This window comes from Lactuca saligna, chromosome 2 (genome assembly GCF_052625555.1).
Source record: "Lactuca saligna cultivar CGN05327 chromosome 2, ASM5262555v1, whole genome shotgun sequence".
Classification (NCBI taxonomy): Eukaryota; Viridiplantae; Streptophyta; class Magnoliopsida; order Asterales; family Asteraceae; genus Lactuca; species Lactuca saligna.
In genome coordinates this window covers 9872454-9898376 of record NC_136418.1, presented here as the reverse complement: position 1 = coordinate 9898376, position 25923 = coordinate 9872454, and the positions used below count along the sequence as shown (strand labels likewise).

Sequence of the window (25923 nt, the reverse complement as noted above, 5' to 3'; positions counted from 1 at the left end):
GATGAGAAGATAAAAGACAAAGGCGATGATGGTTTCGACGAAAAGCAAATAGAAAGAGGGAAAGATTGAGTCCGGTTTCCGACAGATCTACGTCGTCCTTAGGAGGGTTTCTTGTTCGCCGGAAAACGATTTCTTAGATTTTGCAACTGATTTCTCGATTTCTAGCAAACCCGACTCAGTTCATCTATCTTCTCAATCCGTCCTTCGCCCCTTTCTCAGATTTATGGCACCAGAAACCCTAGCCTCAAATATCGAAACCCGCTTCGTCGGAAGCCTCCATCGCCAGTGGTGGTGGTTGGTGGTGAAGAAGATGAGCAACTTATTGTGTGGAGAGAGAGAGAGAGAGATAGTTTGCATTTTTTTTCCGGTATAAAAAATTATAATAATAAAATAAAAAAGGAAAATTTTCTTTTTTATTTTTCTTTTAATCAGAAAAAATCTTTAAATAATAAAAAAAAACTGAAAAATGAAAAAACAAGGGTAAATTCGTCATTATGAAAAAGTTCATAGCAAATTGGACCAAACTCGCAACAAAATGAAAAGTTTGGACCTCTGGTGCTAGTCCAAACATTTTTGGACCAAAGTGGCAATTTTAAGCAAACCACAGGGACCATTTGTGCAGTTTAGTCTTATTATTATTATTATTATTATTATTTTACAAATTAAAAAATAACTTGTTAACTTTTTAAAAAAACTGTAAGAATACGTTACACTCTTTTGTTTTTCTGTTTTATTGACTTTGCTCAAACGTACATTGTTCAAAACGGTATCTATTCCATGAATAAAGTATAGTTAAATACTGACATATCCGATCGTTATAGTGAACCTGGAGAGAATTTTTATATTTGGAGCCTAAAGCGAACAATATTGTATTGTATGTAAGAGGGAGATGTTACAACTGATATCTTGAGATTAGTTTGATTTTGCTTTATATTTTATATTTTTATTTATTGGATCTCCATCTTCATTAACCTATTCCCAAAAAATTATATTTTTTTCTTCTTTAAATCCTTCATATTCAAAAAGTAATTCATATAACCAAGCCATTATTTAGGAAAAGGATATACCAAAACTTTCGGATACACTTACCAAAGAGTTAGGACAAATCTTTAACATTCTACCAGGATTAGCCTTCATGAATGATGTCTAAATTCGAAAATGGTACCCACGATCACAAGACTTTGCATCATCAAGTGACCTCTTTGTCTCGAAAATGTGTGTATTTGAGCTAGAGCTCACCAATTTACAGGAAGAAGCCATGAAAGATGAAGAAGTTGTTCACAAGGATTGCTACACATTGGTTCTTGCCCTAAATCGATTCATTAAGGTGGGATATATCATTTAATGCTGAGTCGGTATGCCTACTTACTAACTGAGCAGTAAAACTCATATACTAATATGAAGTAACTTGTTACTATAAAGTGTGATTTGAACAAATGATATACTTATATGATATTATGTGTACAAATACTATAGTTTACTGATTTTTTTGTATTTATTAAACTTCAATGTTTTTTTTTTTTTTTTTTTGAATAATTTTAATAGTTAACTACCCTTCTACTTCGTTTTCCATACGGTTAACCACTATTCAATGTAGGGGCTAAACTAACATTAACAAGAAGTAGAAGTACCATATGCGAATTTATTATACCAAAAGACACAGGTCCATAACAGTTTCAACCCGTATGAACCTCAAAACCTCGCCGCTTAACGTAAAACCCCCGACCGATAATGGCCGACGAATCCGTAAGCGCGCCGGTTGTTAACGATCAAGATCCCGCAATAGCGGCCGCGGACGAGATGAAGCTTCTTGGATATGCCGTGCAGGAACTACCTGCTCACGCAGTGAAAGACCTGTTTGCGCACGAGGTTTGTGCGTTTTTATTTCAATCTCTTGTTACACTTGAGTTTTTTCTGAAATTATAGGGGAACATTTTCTTTGTATTGAATATTAAACAAAGTTTATGATTTTGGCAAAAAAATTTCCCGAAAGTTTCATAACCAGTGTTAATTTTAATACGCCTGCGAAAGAGCTGATCATGACACTCGTGTGTTTGTATCTTCAATCTCTTACTAGCTAGTAGCGACACTTTAAATCTTTCTGAATTTTCAGAGAAAAGTTTTTTGTGTATTATTTATTTTACCAAGTTTGAGACTGTTGTTTCAGATAGGCCTGTAATCGATGTTGAATTTCCAATGCGCTTGCTTTCTCGTGAGTCACATTTTGGCATTCAATTTTAGTGCTTATAATATATTTCATTAGAAGGCGTTAATAGCTATATCTTTTAAAATATTTGGTTAACCAACCAGAACACAAGAATAGTAGTTAAAAATATATTGATTAAATGTTATCATAAACTCCTGTCAAGAATCTTATATAGATACACCTTTTGCATCTGCATGTATGAAACTATGAATGATACATTCAAATTTAAGTGTACTTTGACATAAGAGAACTTTAGTTTTGTTTATTGAATGTTGGTTCCATGCATAAAAATATCGCCAATATACAAGCAAAGAATAAAAGTACATGATCAAATTGTTTCACTAGGTAGGCATTTTTATCTAAAGATCCATCTGATCTTAATATCTTTTTGAGATCTGATTACTGCATTTATGCATTGCTACTTTGCATACAGTGATGATGGAGCTTCTGAACTTCTTTGATGTTATGCAGGTGTGTGTCCGATGCATTTTTCGGTTATTTAACATTCATGAGGGTATTTATGCTTTGCTATCACCAACAACCATATATTCCATTATTAAAAAAGCTATAAATTCAGAAGATATGGCGATTAAGAGCACCAAAGATACTGAAGAATTAGAAGTGAAGTCAAGTATTTGTTCAGTTTGCTTAGGTGTCTTGCAGTTTAGTTATCTTGATGAGAGAGATACTTTATTGGGGAAGGATCATGCTGAAGACTTTGCCATGGCAGTTGCTGAAAGTGTGAAAGAGAAAGGTCATGAAATTCCCAGTTTTACCCTTGAAGTCTCGTTGCCAACACTCATTACAGAAAATGAACAAGTGATTCTGTAAGTTATTATTCTCAAATTAGATTTTTCAATATATGCAACTTCATCACCATTAACTCCCTCTTATTTTCTTATCCAGATCGTATTTGAAGAAGAAGTATGCTTCTGAAGTTTGGTTTCAAGAGAAATTCTCATCTGAACATATTTCAGTAAAGGATGCACTCAAGCTATCTATGACACATCCCCTTGAAAAACTTTTGGTAATTTGGAGAAAATTTACCACATTTGGAGAAAATTTCCTCCTTTATGCTGGAAAGAAAGCTACATTTTTTACTTTCTAATATTATATACCAAACCTATGACTCTTACATGCTCAATGTGTGTATGAATCTTGATATAGATAAAACACCAATATAAAAGATAAACTCCATTAATTTTTTTAGTAAGGTATTTTAGAAAAGCTTTTTGTTTATGCAATTCAATTATTGCAGGGTGTTAAATCTGGTGTTAGTGATTTTCGTATTCGTTTGACATTCGAACATGTTGATGCTACATCTGCTGAAAACAGGATAGGGAAAAACCAAGGGAATAAGAGAATAAAATCAGGCATGTATGATGTATGGTTTACTTATTCTTCTTTGTCCAAATTTTAAAAAAGTTTATATTTGCATCTATTTGAATTTACATAACAGGTTTAAAAAAATTTCCAACTCACAAATAACTGTATAATTCAAAAAATATACTAACAGGATCAATTGCAGATGAAAGTAATGGACTTGTTAAATGTAGCAATGGGACATTGCAAAGTGGTGATGCATCTGACATTAATTCTCCACTGAAAAAAGTAAATACTAAATATAATGTCTCATGAAGCATTAGTTTGAGTTGTGTTGTGGTGTTTTTGACCTTTATTTTGTCTTATTCTCTTTTCTCTTAGGTTGGTCAACCTTGTCACATGACATTGGTTTGTTCTAGGGCACCTGTCTTCATTGGTGGTCGATATCTCAAGGTATTTTAAGTTTTAACTTTTGACTTTGTTAGACTGATACAGGTGTTGGAATTATGTTTTAGGTCAAGTAAATTTCGAGTTTTGGATCCTAATTTAACTGAATATGATTTTAGATAATAATATAACCATAAAAGTAAAGGAAACAGTTTAAACAGATGGATGGATAATACCACTGAATGTTGGTTTGTTCTAGGGATTGGAATCAGTTGTAGATGCAATTAATACCACCGAATGTTGTTTATTTTGACTTAATTTAATGATAATCGTACGTAATAATTAATATTAATAACAAATCTGCTCCTTTTTTGTGTTAGTTCTCAAGAAATGTGAGTCAAACCCGTTGGATAATTGATGAAGAAAGGAAGGGAGAGGCGTCTGTTGAGGTACTTACTGGCTTAATTTTCATTTTGCAAAAGAAATCATCTTTTATTTTTTTTAAATTGTGAAAAAATTGGCTGATTTTTTAGGAGCTTATTGGTGGCAATATCCTTCCCATGTGTAATGGTGATAGCTACAAGTTTCATGCTGCTGGGAGAGAGGATATAGATGTATGTATACATTCTTTACTCGGTGTAAATTTTTTAAGAGTAAATTACACAAATGGTCCCTATGGTTTAGGGTAATTTGCGCGTTTGGTCCCTAACTTATTTTTCTAACTCGGAAGGTCCCTACTTTTTGTTTTAGTTACGCACTTGGTCCCTATTGTTTGTTTTTGTTACACGCTTGGTCCCTCTCTTAACTAAAACGATTATTATTTAAATAGGGAAAATGGTGGGATAGGTAAGTTAAGAGGAGAGGGGTGGGGTTGAGGGTGTGTTTATTTAAATAAATTAAAAAATCAATGGCAAAATAGTCTTTTTATGTATGATAGGGACCAAACGTGTAACAAAAACAAACAATAGGAACCTTCCGAGTTAAAAAAATAAGTTAGGGACCAAATGCACAAATTACCATAAACCATAGGGACCATTCGTGTAATTTACTCATTTTTTAGACTTTTTTGTCCACTAATTGTGGTCTGATCATGAAACCCGTGTACTTTTCAGGTGAGGATGTTGGGGTCAGGTAGGCCATTTTTGGTTGAGATACAAAATGCCCGTTTTGTCCCTTCTGAAGTATCCATCAAGGAAATGGAAAACAAGATAAATAGTCTCGAAAGTAACCTGGTGAGTTATAGGCTGCATTTGTTACGCTTTTTATGGCTTTTTTTTTCATGAGATGATTGGGGAGGGCATTTACGTCTTTTTTCACATACGATAGATCAAAAGCGAGTCCGTATCCTATCTCTTTGGATGGAACAAAATAGTGTAACTTTTTTTTTTGTCCCATTGGATCAGACTGGTCAAGCTTTTTAGTGCTATTTTTTTTTTGATGAGAATGTTGAGGGCATTTACGTCATTTTCATAGACTAACATTAAAAACTTGGATCCATACTGAATGCATTGTGTACCTAGGTTAGAGTAAGACATCTGAAGGTTGTAGGGAGTCAAGGATGGAGCTTAATGCGTGAAGGAGAAGCAGAAAAACAGGTAATTGTCACTTAAGTTTAATTGTAGAAATACTTTCATAATCAAATAAATGAAAAAAAAAATGAAAGTATGATGCTATAATATAATAAACAAATAAATAAATGAAAGCAAAGTACATTGCTATTTCTTGCATTTAGCCCTTAACATGGGTGTTTTCTCTTGTCATATGCTTTTTTGCAAACAGAAACAATATGCTGCTTTGGTGTGGATATCTCGCCCTATTAGTGATGATGATGTGGAAGCTGTGACATCCCTCAAGGAATTGGTAAATTATATGTGGGCCCTTGAAAATATCACATTATACTTTAAAATAATTGAGCTAGTTATATAAGTGGAACATGTTTTGTATTTTAGTAACATTCCTGTAGTTATATGTAGTTTTCAAAATACAACATTGTAAAATGAAGATATGATATTAAGATACTAATCATAATAATAATAATAATAATAAAATAATGAAAGTATGTTGCTATTTCTTGTGTTTTTAAACTGTAAATTCATTGGGTGTTGCAGAAAGTTTTGCAGAGAACACCGGTTAGGGTTCTTCATAGGCGAAGTCCTTTGGATCGAGAAAAGACTATTCATTGGTACAAACTCTGCATCTGTTAATTATAAGTTTTATTATATATATGTAATATGTTATTTAACTTTTTTGGATGTGTTTTTTTATGATATTAATTTTTAATGGCAGGATGAAAATTGAGAAAATTGCTGGAAGTTGTCAGTATTTTCTACTTCATCTATGCACCCAAGTAAGATTTGATTCTTATTTCTCAGTTATGTTTGAATAGAGATAATAGTAAGATTAAATTGCGTATTCCGACGGAATTGGAATTCAAGATTCCATTCCATGGTGTGTTTGGTTGCTAAATGGGTAGATGCGAATATACAAACAAATTAATAACCATAAGAAAATGAAATTTATAATTGCTTTAATATTATTTATTAAATATAATCCGTAATTAATTATTGTTTTTCCTTTCATTTTTTAATCAACAGGCTGGAACGTATATCAAAGAATTTGTTCATGGAGATCTTGGACGTACAAATCCTAGGTACATTAACACTTTTTTTAACCACTTAATTTCATGTCATTTTAAAATTTTATTGAAAAATATGCCACTAAAGCGTTTTCTAGTGTGTGCCCCTCATATCAAGGGCAACCATGTAAATTTACATAGGGTTAACTACAAATAAAAAAATGCAACTACTTTCACCATTTTATTAACCCATGCAAACATAATTAATGCAACCAACATTCTGTTTTTCACCTTTTTGATGTGTAATTTAACCATTTAGTAAATTGTTTTTATCTGATTTTCTTATTTTTTTTAATTTTCAATGTTGCAGCATTGGGTCTATTCTTGGGTGTAGGGCTGAAATTCTGCAACTTGATGTGACAGATGTCAAAATGGATACCTTAACCGAATGACTGCTGTATGTGGTGGATTTTTGAAGTGGTAAAACATTTGACTAAATATACCCTTAATTAATTATAGAAAACTTATTTTGGAAAATACCCTTTTATGTAATTTTATATCTAGCTTATTTTTGAAGTGGATTTTTGAAGTGGTAAAAAGCTAGTCTAAAGCTGCGATTGGCATGCCACAACTAGCTTATTTTTCGAGCTTTTTTGGGTTGTCGTGTTTAATAAGCCAAAAAGCTAGCTTTTAAAAAGCTACTTGGAGTAGCTTATTAGGAGCTTTTTTACAAACTTTCCAAATATACCCTTAATTAATTATAGAAAACTTATTTTGGAAAATACCCTTTTATGTAATTTTATATCTTTTAGCTAGCTTATCAGTTAGTTTTTACAAAACTCTTTTTTATCATCTAGCTTATCAGCTAGCAGCTAGTTTTTCAGCTATTAGTTAGCTAGCGCACCAAACATAGACTAAGTAGTTTTTTAAAAAGCTAGCTTATAAGCTACTTTTTGGTTTGCAAAACACAACATAAAAAAACTCAAAAAATAAGTTAGCTTATCAGCTAGCTGTAGCACATCAAACACAGTCTTAGTTTAATTCGGTATATTTTTCAAAATACAATGCTGTAATAAGAAGAAATACTTGAAAGTACGTTGTTATTGCTTACATTTAAACATTTTTTATTTTTATTGCAGATTTTGAGTGGATGTCATGCAATTACGTTGTTTTTGTAACTGTAGAATCTTGTGTCTATGTTGATTGACACATAAGGGAGCATGAAATGATGGGAAGAAAACATGGATGTATTTTTTCTATGTAATGACTTGTATCTCATGCATTATAAGTTGTAAATTAATTTTTACACCAGCCAGCTGAAATTAGATTTTGAAGAGTCCTTTTAATAGGCTCCAAGGGGTTCTAAATTAATTCTTACATATGTGAGTTCTAATTTATTAATTAATTCTTTGACTTTCAGAGTCGCTTTGTTATTATTATTGTGGCAAAAAAAATGGTTTTTCTGTCATATTGTTACCATTGGGATGCAAAAAAGATATCCAAATTCGTGAGGAAATCCTAGTTAGATAAGAGGAAATCAAGAGGAAATCGCATGGCCTGCGATTTTAAGGGAAATTTAAAATTAAAAAAGAGAACTCTTATATCTATACGGCTATACCTTAGTTTTGGGCCATGAGCCGAAATTGGGGACAAATTGCAGCCCAAGAAGAGGGCAATCACAGCTAGAGGGTATGGAATCGCAAGTCAGCCTAGCCATCTACGATTTCAATGATTATTTTTAGAAAGACTGGATATTTTTGTTATTTTTTAAGAAGTCATAGACTAGATTTGTAATTTTCTAAAAAAAACTACAATTGCTAATAAAACAACATTAGTGTGCATACTAGCATGCAATATGATTGGAATAACTTCATGAATGTATATTTTTTTTAGCTTTGAAAGTGTTAGATTTTTTTAAGGCTACCCGGTATGGGAGGCATTTCACGCGTCTTGGGCTGAGGTGGCAGCCTCTCTCACGCGTAAACACCGCCCCCAAAGCTAGTGGGCTGCGTGTGATGTGAATGGGAAGATGGGAGAAGACGCTACATTTGATTGGTTGTGAATCTGACCCCTCACAATTTCCCTCTTTCTCTCTCTTTCTTTTTGCCTTCTTCACCACCAGCCCACTGGAGAACACCATTTCCATACCCTGGTGGGTTGGGTGTGGAATGGTGAAATATCTATGTGGCATCACAAACAACGCGTGACCATTCCGTATGGCCTAATGGTTGATGAAGATCCTTTGTAAGTCTAAGACCAAATGGTGTGGATGCGGTTTGGTCTTATTTTTGCCATGGTGGCAGGGAGTACATCGTGCCCACCTTGTGGTTTCCTTTACAGTCTCATCGTATGCGGCTATTTTTGGTTGCACCTTTCTCTCTCTTGCTCTCTCTTTTCCCAACATTGAACCGTCATTTTTTTTTTTAAATTTGATTTTGTTTTTTTATAAAAAATTTTACCTAGAAATAAAACTTTACAAACCCTAATTTACCAAACTTCAATCAAATTCTTTTATCTTTCACTATCTTTTTTGTTTTTTATTTCAAAAACTCTTAATTGTCTTCTCCCATCAGCCGTTTTATTAATCTTCGCTTTATCACTATGATGGTATGTTATCGTATTATCCACACAAATTCCCACAACGACCAACACAAACACAAACACAAACTCAAACCCAAACTGTACCCGATACGGATTTTAATCCACTTGATTTTCTGTCTAAACCAAAATTTGTTCAAGAAACTCAAGCACCGATTTTCGATTCCGAAACCGAAATCGTTTGAGAAACCCAACCCACTCAAGCACCAAGTAAAAGAAAAGAGAAGGCAGCGACCAAAGGATGGAACTCGAAGAAGTGTTAGTATAAGTACAATCATGGATCGATATTTCAAAAGATGCGAAGACATTAAAAGACAAAAAACATGACCATTTTTTTAGACGAGTTACAAAAAGGTTCCACAAAGGAATGAGTTTCCAGAGTATCGTTCAAAACATTAAGTGTACTTCAAATGGGAGAAGACAAATAAGGAAGTCATCTTGTTTCTTGATTTGTATAACATGAAATGTTAATGAAAAAGTGGAGAAAATGATGAGGTGATTTTGAAGAGAGCTCTAAAAGTGTACCATCAAGAAAATAAGAAAACGTTAAAGTTTATTGAGTTTTGAAATGTCGTGAAAGATAACAAAAAATGAAAAATGAACAAAACATCTGCCGAGCATATCGATAATGGTTCAAAACGTTAAGAACATTTGAATCTGACTACACTACATAAGATGTTCATGTTGGGTTCGACCTCAACGATGATGAACCCGTTCAAGTTATACAACCTTTATGACTAATGAGAAAGGACAAAGACAAAGGCAAAACAATAGATTTAGATGACTTAAAGAAATGGGAGACGATATGAAATATAAAAGAAAGAACAGATAAATTTTTGCAAATTGCTTCTGAAACCGACATTCGGAAACAAAGAGATAGTGACATGAAAGTACTATTGATAGACACATCGCACATGACCGGGAAGAAACTTGAAACTGTTTTGGCGATGAAAGTTGACATTAGAAAACATTATGCTAAATAAGTTTAAAATTTCTAATTATTTTTAATAGGTTGTTGTGTGGTTTTTTATGCTTACACCTTTAAAATTTCTAGTTATTTTTATTTTCTAAGTATATAAGACTTTTTAATATCATGTTATATATATTTTTTAAGTGATACAATGTTATGTTTTTTATTTTTAAGTAATGAAATATTTTTTTTATTAAATTGAAATTTTTATTTAAATTATATTGTTAAAAAATGTGACACCACGCCTAGTTTGTGGCAAAGAAACTATAGTGAAAAAAAAAAAAAAAAAAAAAAAAATTCTACCACACCCTCCAACATGAGAAACTCACTATTCATCATTACCTGATCGTATTTTGAGAATTAAGGATTAATTGGAAAGCTCTTTCACATACTCGAGTTCCACTAATAAAACTTACTTTTATTCTTTGCTTCAATAATCTTTTCAATTAGGTTTTTCATCACTTCTAATCCCTTCATCCGGTTGTTTTCTAGTTCCAAGCGATGCTCATCTCAAGATTCTCTCAAACACATAAATGCAACAGAATAACAAAAGTTTTTGAAGAGTTCTCAACACACAAAAAAGGATGCATTCATATATGCCAACATGAGAATAAGCAAAAAGAAAAATACCCCAAAAAAAAATGGTACTTAAATGTCTACACAAACTATAAAATTATCAATTTCTGGTGGTTCTTATATCACCCATCTCATAGCTTTTCACAAAAAGGAACAACGTAGTGCTGAGTTATTGACCAAAAAACCACATGGTGTCACTTGTTAGTGCTCACCAAACATTTGTCATATGCTTATTTCAAACAACAAAATACAATTACTAAAAAGCCCTTGGCGAGTTGTACAAAAAAACTTATGCACTCTTCTTCACTTCAGCAGCCTTGATGATGTCAATGAACTCCGGCTATTATAATAAACCAAACAAACAATTAGAAACTTTTTCAAATAAATAATTACAAAGATTTAATCATTATACAAAATAGTTGATTAAGAAAAAAAAAAAAAAAGAGAGCAAGAATTTACCTTGAGTGAAGCTCCACCAACCAAGAAACCATCAACGTCTGTTTGTCCTCCCAATTCCTTGCAATTGGAACCACTCACAGATCCTGCAATGTCAATGTCATATTGTCATGCCAATGTTTTTACACCAAAAAAAAATGGTGAAAATACATTGTGATTTTACATATCTGTCCATGAAACCAAATCACAAATTCCAATTCCACCCAAAACACATCATTTAGTGAAAAAGATTAATAATAAAGATATACCTCCATAGATAATCCTGGTTGAAGCAGACACTTCAGCACTGACATTGTCACTAAACCATTTCCTCAATCCTGCATGTACCTGATACATTGGAAGTTGAGAAATGAAACTTAAATTCTTACTATTTATTATGTTTAAAACATGCAATTATTGGGTCCCACTTACTTCTTGAGCCTGAGCTGGAGATGCAACCTTTCCGGTTCCAATAGCCCAAACTGGCTCATAAGCCAAAACAACATTATCCCAACTTGAGATTTTATCTGCAACAAAATAATTACTAAAATCAGAATCACATAGAAAAGGCATATTGTGATTTCTTGCATTAAACACCAAAAACATAACTTTTGAGTGCAAGTTACTTATTATATCAAAGATAAAACAAGATTTTGATTTTTGACATACAGTAGAAGCAAAGTTTAGTTTTAAAATAATTACCAGCAATTGCTTTGGTTTGTGCAGCAACAACTTCCATGGTGGTTCCAGCTTCTCGTTGCTCAAGAGTCTCCCCAACACAAGCAATAACCTTCAAACCTTGAGAAAGTGCGTATGCAACCTTGTCTCCAACAAACTGAATGAAACAAGAAAAAAAAAAAAAAAACTTTTTCAGTTATTTTGCATACAACACCGATTAAGATGTTCAGAAGGAAAAATGTGAACGATTTGAATAGGCTGAGTAAAATCTACACAAGGAAAAGGGTACCTCATTAGTTTCATTCAAAAGGGCTCTCCTTTCAGAGTGACCTAGGATGACCCAAGGGATGCCCAAATTGGCAAGCATCTCAGCACTGTAAATATAGAAAACCAATTTCAGTATTTAGTAAGAATCAAGAAGAAGAAATCATAGATAGGAAATTGAAAAGTTTTGGAAAAAAAAAAAAGGATGGTAATTTGATAAATGACACTTTGAAACATACCTAACCTCACCGGTGAATGCACCACCCTTCTTAACCCAACAATTTTGAGCTGCAACTTGGATTTCAGGCCTCAATTCACTTTTAACAGAGGTAAGAAACACAAAAGGAGGGCTCACCACCACCTCTGCAAGAATAAAGGTTTGTTGAGATTTGAGACATCAATAAGATGAATACCTTACAAGATTCACAGGTTATACATATAAGATCTATGCCTTCACGAAGAAGAACTTGGGGCAGATATCATCTGTAGGTTACGTACCAACAACATCGGTGGATGGAATTTGACCAGCATTAAGTGTAGCCACAATCTTCTTCACATCCTCGGCAGTTCCATTCTACCAAATGAAATATCAAATCAGCAAAATGAGATTTCCAAATTCAATACTCATATTATATCCTACCACAAGTAAGTATACGTTAACACTAAAACAGAGAAACACCATTACATTCAAAGAGTATATTTCTTTCTGTATAGAAATCAGATCATCACTGTTGACTTTTTAATCAAACTTATCACTTTTTAAATCCATAATCAAAATGAAATTTATCTCGCTTTACGAATCCATAAAACCGTGATCGCATCATCTAGCAAATGCAAAGCATGCTGAATTCATTTGACGATAAATTTCCAGTAAATTTATCATTAAGCAGAAAAGTAGACAAGAAATCATCAAATCAGTACTAATTTATGCGTGTCTCTGATTTTCCTTTACCCGATCCTTTCAGAAAACATTTTCTCGAACTAATTTTGGATCCAAAATGTGCACATCAAAGATCTACTCAATCGAACCTCGATAAGAGCATATGGCTACTATCACTTAGCTCGAAAAACAGATTCGTTGATACAGTGAAAATGAAACTAAAAAAGAGTACACTATTAAGTTAAAAGAGTTCATCAAGGAGGAATCTGATCCTGCTTACTTCACTCGAAAATCAGATTTGTCAATACAGTGAAAATAAAACTTTGCGATTAAAAAAAATAGTATAGTTCATCAAACACGAATCTAACTAGATCATAGACGATAAACTAAAAACAGGATCAAATTTGCGTTCATGTGCTTGATTTACAACAAGAACTGAGATCAGATACTTACGCATTTCCAGTTACCACCAACGAAAAACTTACGACCCATTTTGATCAAAAAAATTCGACTTGCAGAGAAAGAAAACTCGAAAACTCCGATGAGATTTGGTAAAGTCCAACGCAGAACACAGATAAGAATCGCCTATTTATATCGAATCTGTGGATCGCCAGATTAGTGAAAAGACGGAAGTACCCTTGGTAAAGGTGAGAGGATCCGAGAATATGCTTTATTCTGGGACTTGAGTGATGTATGTCGAGGAGTATTTTAGTAAATTAGTACTGTAGCCGGTTTATAGTTAGCTCACGGTTTTTCTTTGATGCAACAGAAAACCGGTTCACGGTGGATTGGGTTTGCTTGGTGGATTTGGGCCTATTTCTCTTGTTTATCTCGAATTTTACTAATTTTTCCAGCCATTAACATTATTCATGGTGTGCAAAAATAGGTCCAAACCCATAAAGAAAGTCAAATCAAAGTGTACGGTTATATAACTTATATTTGTCGTTCTTAAAAATTTATATCAAATTCATTCTTAGTTCTATATATTTTTAAGAAAAAAATCTCAATTTAAGATAGTTAAAAAAATCGGTTGTCCACCCATGTCAAATCTCAAATTGAACCAGTTTTATTTAGGTTTTTTATTTTTCAAACTTGGAAGATATCGTTTTATAATCTTCCATTTGAATGCGGTTTAAACTTTTGCATGAGTTTGGTTCTAGATTCAGTTTTAGTTCTTTCTTGTTTTGTTCGGTGAACAACTTTTTTTTTTTTTTTTTTTTTTTAATTTTATTTTAATTTGATATAAGTTGATGTGATTTAGTTTTCAATTGATTATAAATTGTGTTTGTCAAATCAAGTCTACCTAGACATTTCTAATAAAAATATGGAAAATGCATACAACACAAATTAAGATGAAATTCTTTGCAAGTTCGTTCATATGTGTGACATGTGAATTTCAAAGAAAACAGGTTAGAAGCTAGGTTAGAATTGTTTGATTTTGCATCTAACTGATAATACAAAATGATTATATTTCCCATTGACAACATTTTTTATGACTGTCTTTAAAAATTGTCCTATAGATATTATACCTTCTAATTAAGATTTCATTTGGGCATTTACTCAAACATTTCATGTCCTTGTAAAATCACAAACATATTTAAATGAGACAAAAATTCACCCACCATAGCATAAGGTTATAATGTATTGATATTTCACCAAGAGGTTATAATATACATACATATTTGTTCTATAAAAATTATATTAAAACAATTAATCAAACACTACCCAGGCATGTATAATCACAGACAATGAACAACTTCAACGATGATGAATATTAAACGAATTTGCTTGAAATCGACTCAATTCATTTGATTACTTGTACAACAACAACAAAAAACATGAGCACAACAACAATAATTCAACGAATTTGCTTAAAACCAATTCACATTCATTACAATCATATTTCATGCTAATTACATCTACCTCAAGAAAGCTGAAAATACAAGGGAAGAACACATACCCCTTGTACAACCAATGATCTCCATACTTGAGATCTTGATCCTCCATGAAGTTGCTTGGATGAGAGGACCCAAACCAGAATCCCTCTAATGGTATCACACTCAATGATACCAAAGAGTGGAATAAAAATAACTAGGAGAATGGTCAATTTCACAAACCCAAAGAAGGTTAGAAATCATCCCTATAGGATGAGGAAGAAGATGCGAAACTTCAAGCTAAGAATGAGCAAGGTTGAATGAATCCCTAAGGACCTATTTATAGTCTTGGATACCTCCTAGGGTTATACCCTCAAGCCCATGTGGGATGGGATAGCCGTAGAACGAAATTCCCCTTATCATAAGGGAATTTCCGTCCACCACCCTTCTTCTTAGGGTTCTGGAATATTCCATGATCAACCAATAATTGATTAATTGAATATTCAACCATTTGATTAATTAAACTATTAATTAATTCCGAAAATATATTTCCAATAAGTTTCTAATTAACTATTAAATTAATAAACCAATTTCTCATTTATTTATTCTACTCAATTTGGGTCTTGAGAGCAACCGAAAAGGACGTTGTTATTATTAGAAATATTAGCAATAGTTAATGACATTGGACATTATTCCAACAATCTCCCACTTGGACAGGTTATCAACTATACGAGGACCAATATTTCTCTAATAATCAACAGAGTTAGCCATCCAATGCAACTGCCGAACTCTTGATCTAATCAAAATTCAACCCTTAAATAAGTAATCAACTATCCCTTAATTCTATGATATATGTATAAATTCGAGACATGGATAATGGTCATCTCAGAATTCAAGATTATGTTTCCCGATATAGATTTGTGATGACTACATCTGACTACTAAATTGAACACATCAATTCCAGTCAGGGCTCGGCCAGGCACTTTAGATGTCAACACTAAATCATCGAGGGCCCCATAAATATCGCTTCTCCTATTAAGGCAGAAGGAACAAATAAACTTCAAATACATAGTTTTTGTCTGTTTCATCATGTCACACGTAGACATACCCTTTGTAAATACCATTTACGAATAGCGTTGAAGTAGACCAATGCATAACAAATTCATAGAGCAAAACTCCACATATATCTAGGTTTGAAGAATAGAAGATATTATTGTCTTTGAATTACTCATGATTGTATCCATGAAGTAATATCTAAGCGCGAGTTGGTCCAATACTTAAATCCCTATTAAGTACTCATGAGTGTTAGCGCAATCTGTATGTTATGTCTAATCACTATGGATAATCCACTAATACTCATGGCAGTCTTAAATCACTACTTACTTCCAAGAGTATGACCGAATGTGGATGTTTGAGTAAATTAATAATCAGAAAAATGGGTTCCAAACATGCAAAAGGAGAACACAATGATAAGTTAATTGAAATGATCAAACTCCATCATATATTAAGATCTCCACTTAATAATCACCAAATTGAATCAACACTTCTATTGCTTTAAGTTCTCAAGTTTAAAACAAACTAAAATAAAAGTGTTCAAGACAATTCATTTGTAAATCTAATTCCTCTTGACTATGTCTGACTATCAGAATTGGTCAATGACATTCACTTATGGAATGGATGAACAAGATTATCTTTTGATATGACTCATTGACTATGATGTCTTTACATTTGACTCACTATCAAATGTGTTGGAACTTACTGAGTATGTATCATGTGAGCTTGTGTAACCATGGGATCCATACTCAAGGTAAGTTTACCCTTAAAGTCACAAAGAGCCACCAAAAGGACCATCAATGATTGAATTTCAACAAAGATGTCACTAATGAATCTCTTTCAGTCACGTTGTCTTCTTTTCAATTTGACCAAATGCAATATACTCTAAGTTTGTCAAATCCACTATGGTGTATTACTTGGTAATCTTCCAAGCCAATACTTCAATATTCAGTAAATGCACGAATTTCAACAGCAAATAGAATCGTCTTTATCAGTTTAGAAGTTTAGAATCAATGCAACTCTTACAATGATCTTTTCCATACTATCAAGATCATTTCATTTGTCCTCCTAATACACTTAATAATGTTCTTGATCTTGATTCATTGATTCTTGCTAAATTGATCTAATCTAACTTGTCATGCTCAAGGCATACGAGTCATCAGATCTGATACATGTCATGACATATATGATTGATCCCATAGTGGAAGTCTGTGGGACACGACTCATAACCTCTAGCTCAATAGTAGAACTAGGACATTAGTATTGCTTAATGTGATGTCATATAAGCACGAACTCGTTTTTGAGTCATGCATGTCGAGTTTCCTCAAGATTTCATATACCTTTGCTTAATCAAACGAATTGAGACAACCGTCAAATTCTGGTCAGGTCAAAGTCAAACAAAGTCAACAAGTCAAACCAGTCAACTCAGTTAACCCTTGTATACTAGGTTTATATTATGTAATTACTGTACAACTCGACATTCTAATGAGAAATCACCAATTGAAAAGTTCGTATATCTAGATTTCCTTAATCTAAAACTGTGGTAAGTAATGAACTAAACAGATAAAACAAGGTTGCATACTCATTGGGAGTGTATAAGATCCTTAAACATGACTTAACGGGGCTTACGGAACTTGCGTTGCGAAGCCAAGCACTCAAAAAGGTCACAAAAGGAGCCTCTCCCAATATCTTTCACTCTATCTCTGTCTATTAAAAATCTCTCCCAAATCTCTCTCAAAAGTTCCTATAACTTTTTGAAATCATTCGGGTCATCCCGACCCTTAATCGTGTCAACAATCACCTAAATCGGGGTAAAAACGGGTAAAATAGCCTTAAGGACCCGAAACTCACTCTTTAGGGGCGAACCCTCTTAAGGTCGAACCCTATAGAAGCGAACTCCTAAGGACCGAAGCCCATAGAAACTGAAACCCTAAGGACCAAACTGCTGTAGACCCGAAAGCAGGAGAACTGAACCTCCTCCCTACGGACCAAACCTCGCCTGAGCACCGAACCCGAAGGTCCTCTCGGACCGAACTCTCTTTCTGCCTTCGCTCCATTTCGCCTCTATGCACACAACCGAAGTTTGGTCCCACCCTCTAAGGAGCGAACCCTCGCGTCTTCGGTCCCCCATGTGAGAAGCGTCGCAGATTCAGCTTTTCTTCCTGGTTTTCAACTACGACTTCATTTTAAGCCCGTTTTTTCATCATTTTAACGCGGGATTTTCACCCAAAACTTTATTTTAACATATAAGGCCCCATATTTATTAATTAATCATGTTTTTGGGGATAAATCTTATCCAATAAGAGTGGGTGAAGTACCAGAGGTGGAATGTTGACTTTTCTTTAGTTTATGACACAAGCAACCACCCACACCCACTCCATGACTAGCCCACACCCCTCCCCACCATACCTAGTCACTTCCTTGTACTTTTCCATTAATCTCCTGCCATTCTCACATCCTAAGAGCTGGACAACCCACCCCCTCTCCTCACTTCACTCATTTTCCCTCATTTCCACCAAAAGATCAAACACTGTTCTCTCAATCTTTTCTCTCTCAATTTCGAGATTTCCAAGACATTTATCAAGATTTCCTTCTACATTTGGTAAGTATCATCACCCTTCTTATGGTTATTGCACTTCCTTCTACTCAAAATCATAGAAATCTCACACAAACATCGTCACCTTCATGTTAGGTTCGCGATTCATCAAGGCATCTTCTAAGTGTTCTTGAGTTGAGCATTCCTTTTCTTCAACATCCATCCACTAAGAACACACAAAGTGAGTTCATACCCCTATCTTTTCATGTTTTCTTATGTTTTAAGGGGGGATACAAGTTAAAACACCAAGAATACAACTAAACTTTTCCAACAGCTTTCATCAGGAAAGCTTAACTCCATTCACGGACTGTTTTGGTCAACTTAAACATTTTAGTTTTCAAAACTGTATTAGATGAAAATATTTAAGGTTTATACCTTTAAAATGACTACTTGCACATCTGCATACAGTTTTTCTACAATTTATGGTGATTTTTACAAAACTGCCTATTACTGTAGCGATGAATCTGGACCAATCTATGAATATGGACATTTACACACAAGTTAGAGACATCTAAAAATCATGATAAATTTTATGAACAAACTAGACACGTTTTCTAAACTCCCAGAGCTTACGAATTCAATTTTTGACTTTGTATGATTTTTTTGGGATTTTTCCAAAACAGTACAGAAATGTTAAAAACAAGTTGATAGCTTACAACTTCCATTCACACCTTGTAACTTGTTGAGTAAGGTGTGTATCATTATGTGATTATATATTATTACAGTATGTGTCATTTTGTCTTGGTATTTAGACATACATCAGAAAAAAAAAATGGGTTTTATGGTGAAATAATAAATTGTCATAAACAAAGTTTACATCCGTTACATACAAACAATTGGTAAACCATGACAAGGATAGTACTAATTGAATACATGTGAATGATAATACATATTATTTACCTTATGTCGAAGATATGAATCATATACCATGGTTTTCCACTACTACTAGTAATTACAATAAACTATAATAAGTGTACACTACCAACAAATACGCTAACTATAGTAGGTATAGTTAGGTTGCATTACATTACAAACAATTTGGATAAACTATAATATGCATACTTCATGTTCACTGTCACTACCACTATTTGGTGAATTATGATATGTATAGTTTATGTTCACTACCACCACCACTGTTGGATAAACTATAATATGCATAATTCATGTTCAGTATCACTACCACTATTTGGTGAATTATGATATGTATAGTTTATGTCCACTACCACCACTTGATGAACTATGATAGGCATAGTATCGATATTTGGTTTTTAAGACTACATTCTATCTAGAATTGTTAGTTTTCAGCCATAATTACTAAGTGTATATGCTAGAGTTATATAGAATTTAGTCGTGATCGACTTAGAATTTGTGGGTCCGCTTTATTTCCTGTTCCTTGTTTGGTTGTGGGCTTAGGGCAGACCCATTACATTCGACGTTTTATCTAACTTTAATTTTATATAACTTATATATACTTGGAGATTATAGAAGGAAACTATAGGAAATTCTAGGATGCACTATTTCATAACATAGAAACTTTCAATTCACTCTTTAAGGAAAATATCGGATTTTCTGGAACAACTTTACTGCTTTTACAAAGGAAAATGGTTTCGTTTTAAAATAAAACTCTTATGAACTCACCAACTTAAATGTTGACACTTTTTCAAAACTACTTGTATTCTCAGCATTTCAGTAAACAGGAAATGCTCAGCTTTGAGGACAGGGATGCTAAGGCGTCAAGTTCAAAAACATATTTTGTCATCATGATGTAATTGATTTCGAAAACATGTAAACATATACTATGATGTAACTTTTTCAATTATATTGATGATGGTTGTGTTTTCTTTCTTCGCTATTATATTCATTGTTATGATATTGCATAAGAAGTCATCCGCCCTCGAACGTTTCTGTCGTTCTGGTTTGGGGGTGTGACACGAATCACTTTGATCTATCTCCATAGATCCTTATTATGTATGTGTCTTGTATCTCCCATGTATATCATAGCGAAACAATTCTCATACCAAACCAAGTTTTTACACTTGCTAAGTTAGAATATAGTTTCCTATGAATTGTACATTATTGATGTACAGTATAAGGGTGACTACAATGCTTCCATTAGCATTGAAATACATATGGTTTATCTATGTTTCTCGAAATTCAATCTCCTTGAACTTTCTCATTAAAACAAAGATTTCAATCACTCCCATTAGCTTTGACATATATATATGGCTTATCTTTATTTCTCGTGTAACATCCAAAAATTTTACGCCAAATTTAAACTTTTCAAGCATAAATAAAACCAAATAGTAATTGTTTACAAAAGTGTTTTCAATTCGTTATTCAATCAGAGTGTCCCAAAAGCCAGATCATAAGGATGAGGAGCGGTACGGTCACGCCTTCTCCTTTCCATGAACTCCTGAGGTACCTAAAACAATAAACTAAAAACTGTAAGCCCAAGGGCTTAGTGAGCTACCCCCAAAATACCAATACCACGCTGATAATACCATATATGTAATAACCAATTAATCAACATGCATACTGGGCCATCGACCTGACTGGACCACCCTACAGGACCTACAGTCCAGCTGGATCTACATCGAGCCTTCGGCATGACTGGACCGCCACATGGTCCTACAGTCTTCCCAAACCGCTCCTAGGGTGTGTAGGCCTTCAGCACAAAGCAGGACTGCCTCAACCCATGCAACAAGCCAATAACCATGTGCACATAAAAAACATTTACTGGCATATACAAAACATCGAACATATCTATCTCATTGATTACCAAACATAGCAATCTCTTATAAATAGAGCACTGACCTAGTAGGTCACTAACATATCAATCCCTACGGATCATAAGAACATAACATATAGTCTATCATGATTCTGATATAATGGATCATATCCACATGTAGCATACCGTAATGATAACAACTAAAGGGCCGGCCTTGGTGCCTTAGACCCTATCGATATAGTGAGGATAACTCACCTTGCAGATGTCGACTCGGAAGATAAACTCCAACTCTCGGGTTACTTGACACATGCTCCACCACTATTACCATAGTACAATATACTCATAAGTCCTTAACCTTATAAGGTACTCCATAACCCACTAGTAAAACCCTGGCCAAGGTCAAAGTCCTATATCAAGGTCAACATTCCATGTTGACCTTAACTCGTCGATCACCCTCAGCTACTCGCCGAGTTCCTTGAAGCACTATCCAACTCGCCGAGTCATCGAGGTGACTCGTCGAGTTCCTCCGATTCTTGATCACACTTTTAAGCCACCCTATGAGTTTCCTTCTTGCAACTCGATGGATACACACGCATACATATCCTAGAGAAAACTCATTTGACTCACAGAGTTGTTCATACAACTCGCCGAGTCTGTGACAATTTTCATCGGATTCTCCGAGTTGCTCATCCAATTCATCGAGTTCAAAGCCATCTTCATACGACTCACCGAGTTTCTTCAGCCCTTAATCCATACAGACTCATTTAAGCCATGCAATGGCTCTAAATTACAGATCCAAGCTTCTAGAGCATGCTTTTCACATAAAGTTGCAAACTTTACGTGTATGCATGGCTAAAAAGGCTCTTAATGGCAATTCTAAGCTCTTAATGGGGTTTCATGCACAAGGAGGGTTTCAATCACCCCCATACCCACAACTTTATGGCTCTAGGACTTAGGAAGGGTCCAGATCTGAACTTACAACTTTAGATCTAGCCCATAGCTCCCCATGTCAACTCAAAATCCATAAAACCCTAAAACTCAACCAAAAGAAAAGAGATCTATAAGGAAAGGGAAGTAAAGATTGCAACTTGATACCTCCAGAAGATGCTAGTTGAGGTAAGTTCTGTTTCCCACACCTTCCTTGCTTCAACTCCTTTGCTCTTCAAGCTTTTCCCTCCTAGCCAACCTTCTTTCCAAGGCTTAAATCACACCAAGAAGAGTACCACACAAATTAGGGTTTCACTGAGCTTCTCAAAGACTGTAAAGAGGCCAAAGGAGGCTGAGGCTCCTTTAAATAGGGTGCAAAACCCTAGGATTTAGGGTTTCATCTGCCAGCTCCTACTCGTCGAGTCCCTTCATGGACTCGACAAGTAGGTCACTAAACATGCGTGTCAAACCCGTTGCTACTCGACGAGTAGGGAAACCAACTCGTCGAGTAAGCCTTGAAACCAATTAAATTCTTATTTGAACGATACCTGGGAATTGGGACGTTACATCTTGAAATTCAAACTCTTTGAACTTTCTCATTGAAATAATGATCCCACTTGCGAGATGCTTATTTCGGTCCATAAATGAACTTATTAAGCTCACACATCTTTCACAACCTATCTTGGTTTGATGATGTGTCTGTTCCTATCCATGCTTGTCTCTTCTTGAAGATCCACTTCTGCCTAATGGTTAAGGCCAAGTGCTTGATCAACCAAGCTTCAACCTACATGGACTGAATCTCGCTTTCCATGTCCTCCTTCCATGTTGTAGCCTTTAGGTCCTACCATAGCTTCCGATACTTGGTACACTTTGATTGCTCCATACTAGTGAATCATTTACCTCAATAATATAAACTCTTATATAACTAGGCGTATGACGTCCTATATCATATCTATAAGGAAGAGGTGGAAATATGTCAGTTTCCTCTATAGCTCTTTCAATCTCGAATTGAATGTTAGGTCCAACTTTAGGTTCTTCATTGGTTGAATCACGAATCTTATCAAGATCAATGTAGCTCCCCTACCCCTTTCAGAAATCAGTTCCCTCTCTTAGAATACTGCCCTTCGAGGAACATACACTTTATTCTCAAAAGGATTGTTGAACAATTATCCAAAATTCTTAATGGGTTCTCCAATGAGATAACACATCTCTATTTTGAGTTCTAGATTGTCGAGCGCTTCAAGACGAGTGTAAACCTCATAATCGTAGACTTCCATATGTGCTATTGAGGAATGAATCAAACTTCACATATCATAGAGTGTTTCATGAACCTTCTTAGTTGGTACAAGACCAAAAGACTTCTCGTAACACTATTCATGGGATTGTCCATGAACTGTTAGTATGCATAATGTGACTCATCTAGTACAAAATCAATCAGTGATTTGTATCTTTATCCAACTAACACTCCTTGTGGTAGTGTTTTGGGTGGAGATAGCTCGTGAGACTCTTTCACAAATTCTTAGATGATCGATAAAGTTTTGGACTGAGATGCTCACTATGAGTGTCTCATCCTATTGCCCAGTTGATTCTTATCTTCGCTTTTTGAGAGCTTTGAGCACATGAAAGGTTCCAGACTCATGTTCATAAGAAGTTGGTTTTACCATGTATCGTGGTTTATTTGAACGGTCCATTAGTGCAAACCAATTCCAACAGATATTCACATCACCCAATGATGTATTCATCATCTATCTTGATAAATAAGAATTTCATTTATCATGAGAGTCCAAGTCAAATGATATCCAAAATCTGATCCAACTGGATACTTGGTAATGCTCTTCTCATTTATGTTTCCAAGACTGTGATTCCACAAATACATTTACGCAAACCTTTTGGATGTATTTGAATCAATGCCTATTGTGGTTAATTCGAATGATCCATTATGTAAACTAATTTCAACAGATATTTGCACCACAATAATACACCTTATTCAAATATTTGAATCAATTTTGAACTATTGCTACTATACCAACTTCATAGATTTCATGACTTTCTTTTAACATGTTAGAATGTTCCACATCTAAATAAGTCAGAACTATCTCATGAATCATAGTATAAACAACTTTAATTATAATACCATAGATTAAACATTTGGGAAATGAATTGTCTTTTGATCCTATGAATAGTAGCGAGGCTCATATTCACAATCAAATTATCTTCTCCATGTTTCAGTCTTCTTACTTCATTTTAGCCATTGCACATTCTTACAAATGTCAGTACTTAATTCTTAGTAAAATACTCAAGGTTTAGAAGTAGTGTTCTGATGGCCGTATAAATCCATATATTTGATTAATCACCAAACATGGGAGAACTAGCTATCTTTTGATCCTATGGAAAATAGCAAGGGATCGTAATCCATGATCAAAATTAACTTCTTCATGTTTCATTCCTTTCACCTCAAATATATATTTTAGTCATATATGCTTTCTAAGTCCTTTCTTTTTATGAAAACAAATTGCTATTAAAGCATGTCTTAGAATAATCCTTTCTTTTTCATTGGCATTAGGGCCTAGATTAGGTATACCAACACTAATCACCTTTTAACCCATGGAGAATTGGCTTTCTTCTTATTGACACTTCTATTCATGATAGTAAAATTATGTGAGTGTTTTGAAGTTTGAGTCTATATGATTGGCCTTGTTAGTTTCAATAGGAAACCTCAACATGTTACACAAATTCTTCATGGACATTCTAAGTTGTTCATATCAAAATTAGAGTGAACTGATTATATGGACATGTCAGCTAGTCGACTAACCCTAGTCAACTCCTAACTCAAGGAAATTCCATTTTACTTAATTAAGTCAGTTTACAACATACACTTGATAATTTGATCTTTCTAATAGTTTAGAATGCATTGTTTGGAGGAACTTAGGAAGAGCTTTATTAGAGGCATAATATTTTTTTTTTCGGAGAACTATTCCTAAACTACAAATTTGACAAGATTGATCATCATCATAACTAATCCTTTTAAAAGGTTTTATAGCAATAGACTTTAGTGAATAAGGTTATAGACATCATCCAATATCAATTTCCATTATAGTTTGTTTTACTTATCCTTAGAAAATAATCACCTTAAATAAATTTATTTTAGAAGGCTAGGATCCATATTTGGCTCCATGATGTGTAAATGGATGCTGTAAACACACCATAATGTTATTTAGGTAGGAAAAGCCCTTTGCCAATTTCGATCACCAAGAAATTCCTAGATCTTTGAGATTCATTGACTATCAAAGGCATGTTAATCTCGGATTATGTTCATTTCAGATTCAATAACGGGGTCGTCGCAGATCACTAAACAGATGGTGAATCAACCATGCAAAATCGTGTGGGACCCTGCTCAAGTTACACTTGAGATTCATGAGTTCCATATCATTATCTACCTATACTCTCAAATTGACGTGCCAATTAACCACACGAGCTCCATCAACAAGTTATAAAGAGAATGTGCAACTTCTATAGATAACATAGGATTCACATTAAATAGGTTGTGAATTAACGATGCAAAAATCGCATAGTCCCCAACTCAAGTTACGCTTGAGATTCGTGAGTTCCATATTATTCTCAACTATACTCTAGATCGATGTGTCGGTTCACTACGTGCTGCATCGATAGAATATAAAGAGAATGTGCAATTTTCATGGATAATATGAACTTTACATTCTATTAATAAATTGATATTTTTATTTTACAATTATATTTAGAATACTTTTAGGTTGACCATTATCACTATCAAACCCTTTCGGTAACTCCATTCTCAAAATGCAATAGGGCGGTGAGGGTGGTACGCGTGAAGCAT

General features: G+C 34.2%; 2 protein-coding genes across 3 annotated transcripts; one reads left to right on the top strand and one right to left on the bottom strand.

Annotated features, from left to right (window-relative positions):
* The first annotated feature begins 1660 nt into the window (after window positions 1-1660).
* LOC145030675 (Pseudouridine synthase family protein) lies at window positions 1661-7868 on the top strand. 2 transcript variants are annotated; one of them, XM_078979069.1, is made up of 16 exons: window positions 1661-1869; window positions 2678-3033; window positions 3113-3233; window positions 3465-3579; window positions 3723-3817; window positions 3911-3982; window positions 4297-4365; window positions 4450-4530; window positions 5029-5148; window positions 5437-5511; window positions 5696-5776; window positions 6025-6098; window positions 6203-6263; window positions 6511-6566; window positions 6862-6971; window positions 7631-7868. In XM_078979069.1, the coding sequence occupies exons 1-15, from the start codon at window positions 1732-1734 to the stop codon at window positions 6941-6943; spliced, it is 1596 nt and encodes a 531-aa protein (XP_078835195.1). In that variant the 5' UTR covers window positions 1661-1731; the 3' UTR covers window positions 6944-6971; window positions 7631-7868. The 2 variants fall into 2 exon arrangements, with proteins under 2 accessions (XP_078835195.1, XP_078835196.1); XM_078979070.1 differs by having other exon boundaries at window positions 1662-1869; window positions 3735-3817.
* A 2859-nt stretch (window positions 7869-10727) lies between these two features.
* On the bottom strand, window positions 10728-13502 carry LOC145030674 (triosephosphate isomerase, cytosolic). Its single transcript, XM_078979068.1, has 9 exons — window positions 13346-13502; window positions 12511-12586; window positions 12252-12375; window positions 12038-12122; window positions 11773-11905; window positions 11503-11597; window positions 11340-11418; window positions 11095-11177; window positions 10728-10975 (listed from the first exon to the last, which is right to left on the bottom strand). The coding sequence occupies exons 1-9, from the start codon at window positions 13382-13384 to the stop codon at window positions 10925-10927; spliced, it is 765 nt and encodes a 254-aa protein (XP_078835194.1). The 5' UTR covers window positions 13385-13502; the 3' UTR covers window positions 10728-10924.
* Between the last annotated feature and the right edge of the window lie 12421 nt (window positions 13503-25923).

What these genes read in the sequence shown, in the direction of transcription:
- LOC145030675 (XM_078979069.1), top strand. Translation starts at nt 1,732, where the DNA reads ATGGCCGACGAATCCGTAAGCGCGCCGGTTGTTAACGATCAAGATCCC. An exon ending in GAATAAGAGAATAAAATCAG is followed by an intron (nt 3,580 to 3,722) that starts GCATGTATGATG and finishes ATATACTAACAG; the next exon opens with GATCAATTGCAGATGAAAGT. An exon ending in AGGGAGAGGCGTCTGTTGAG is followed by an intron (nt 4,366 to 4,449) that starts GTACTTACTGGC and finishes CTGATTTTTTAG; the next exon opens with GAGCTTATTGGTGGCAATAT.
- LOC145030674 (XM_078979068.1), bottom strand. Translation starts at nt 13,384, where the DNA reads ATGGGTCGTAAGTTTTTCGTTGGTGGTAACTGGAAATGC. An exon ending in TCCATCCACCGATGTTGTTG is followed by an intron (nt 12,376 to 12,510) that starts GTACGTAACCTA and finishes TTATTCTTGCAG; the next exon opens with AGGTGGTGGTGAGCCCTCCT. An exon ending in GCATTCACCGGTGAGGTTAG is followed by an intron (nt 12,123 to 12,251) that starts GTATGTTTCAAA and finishes CTATATTTACAG; the next exon opens with TGCTGAGATGCTTGCCAATT.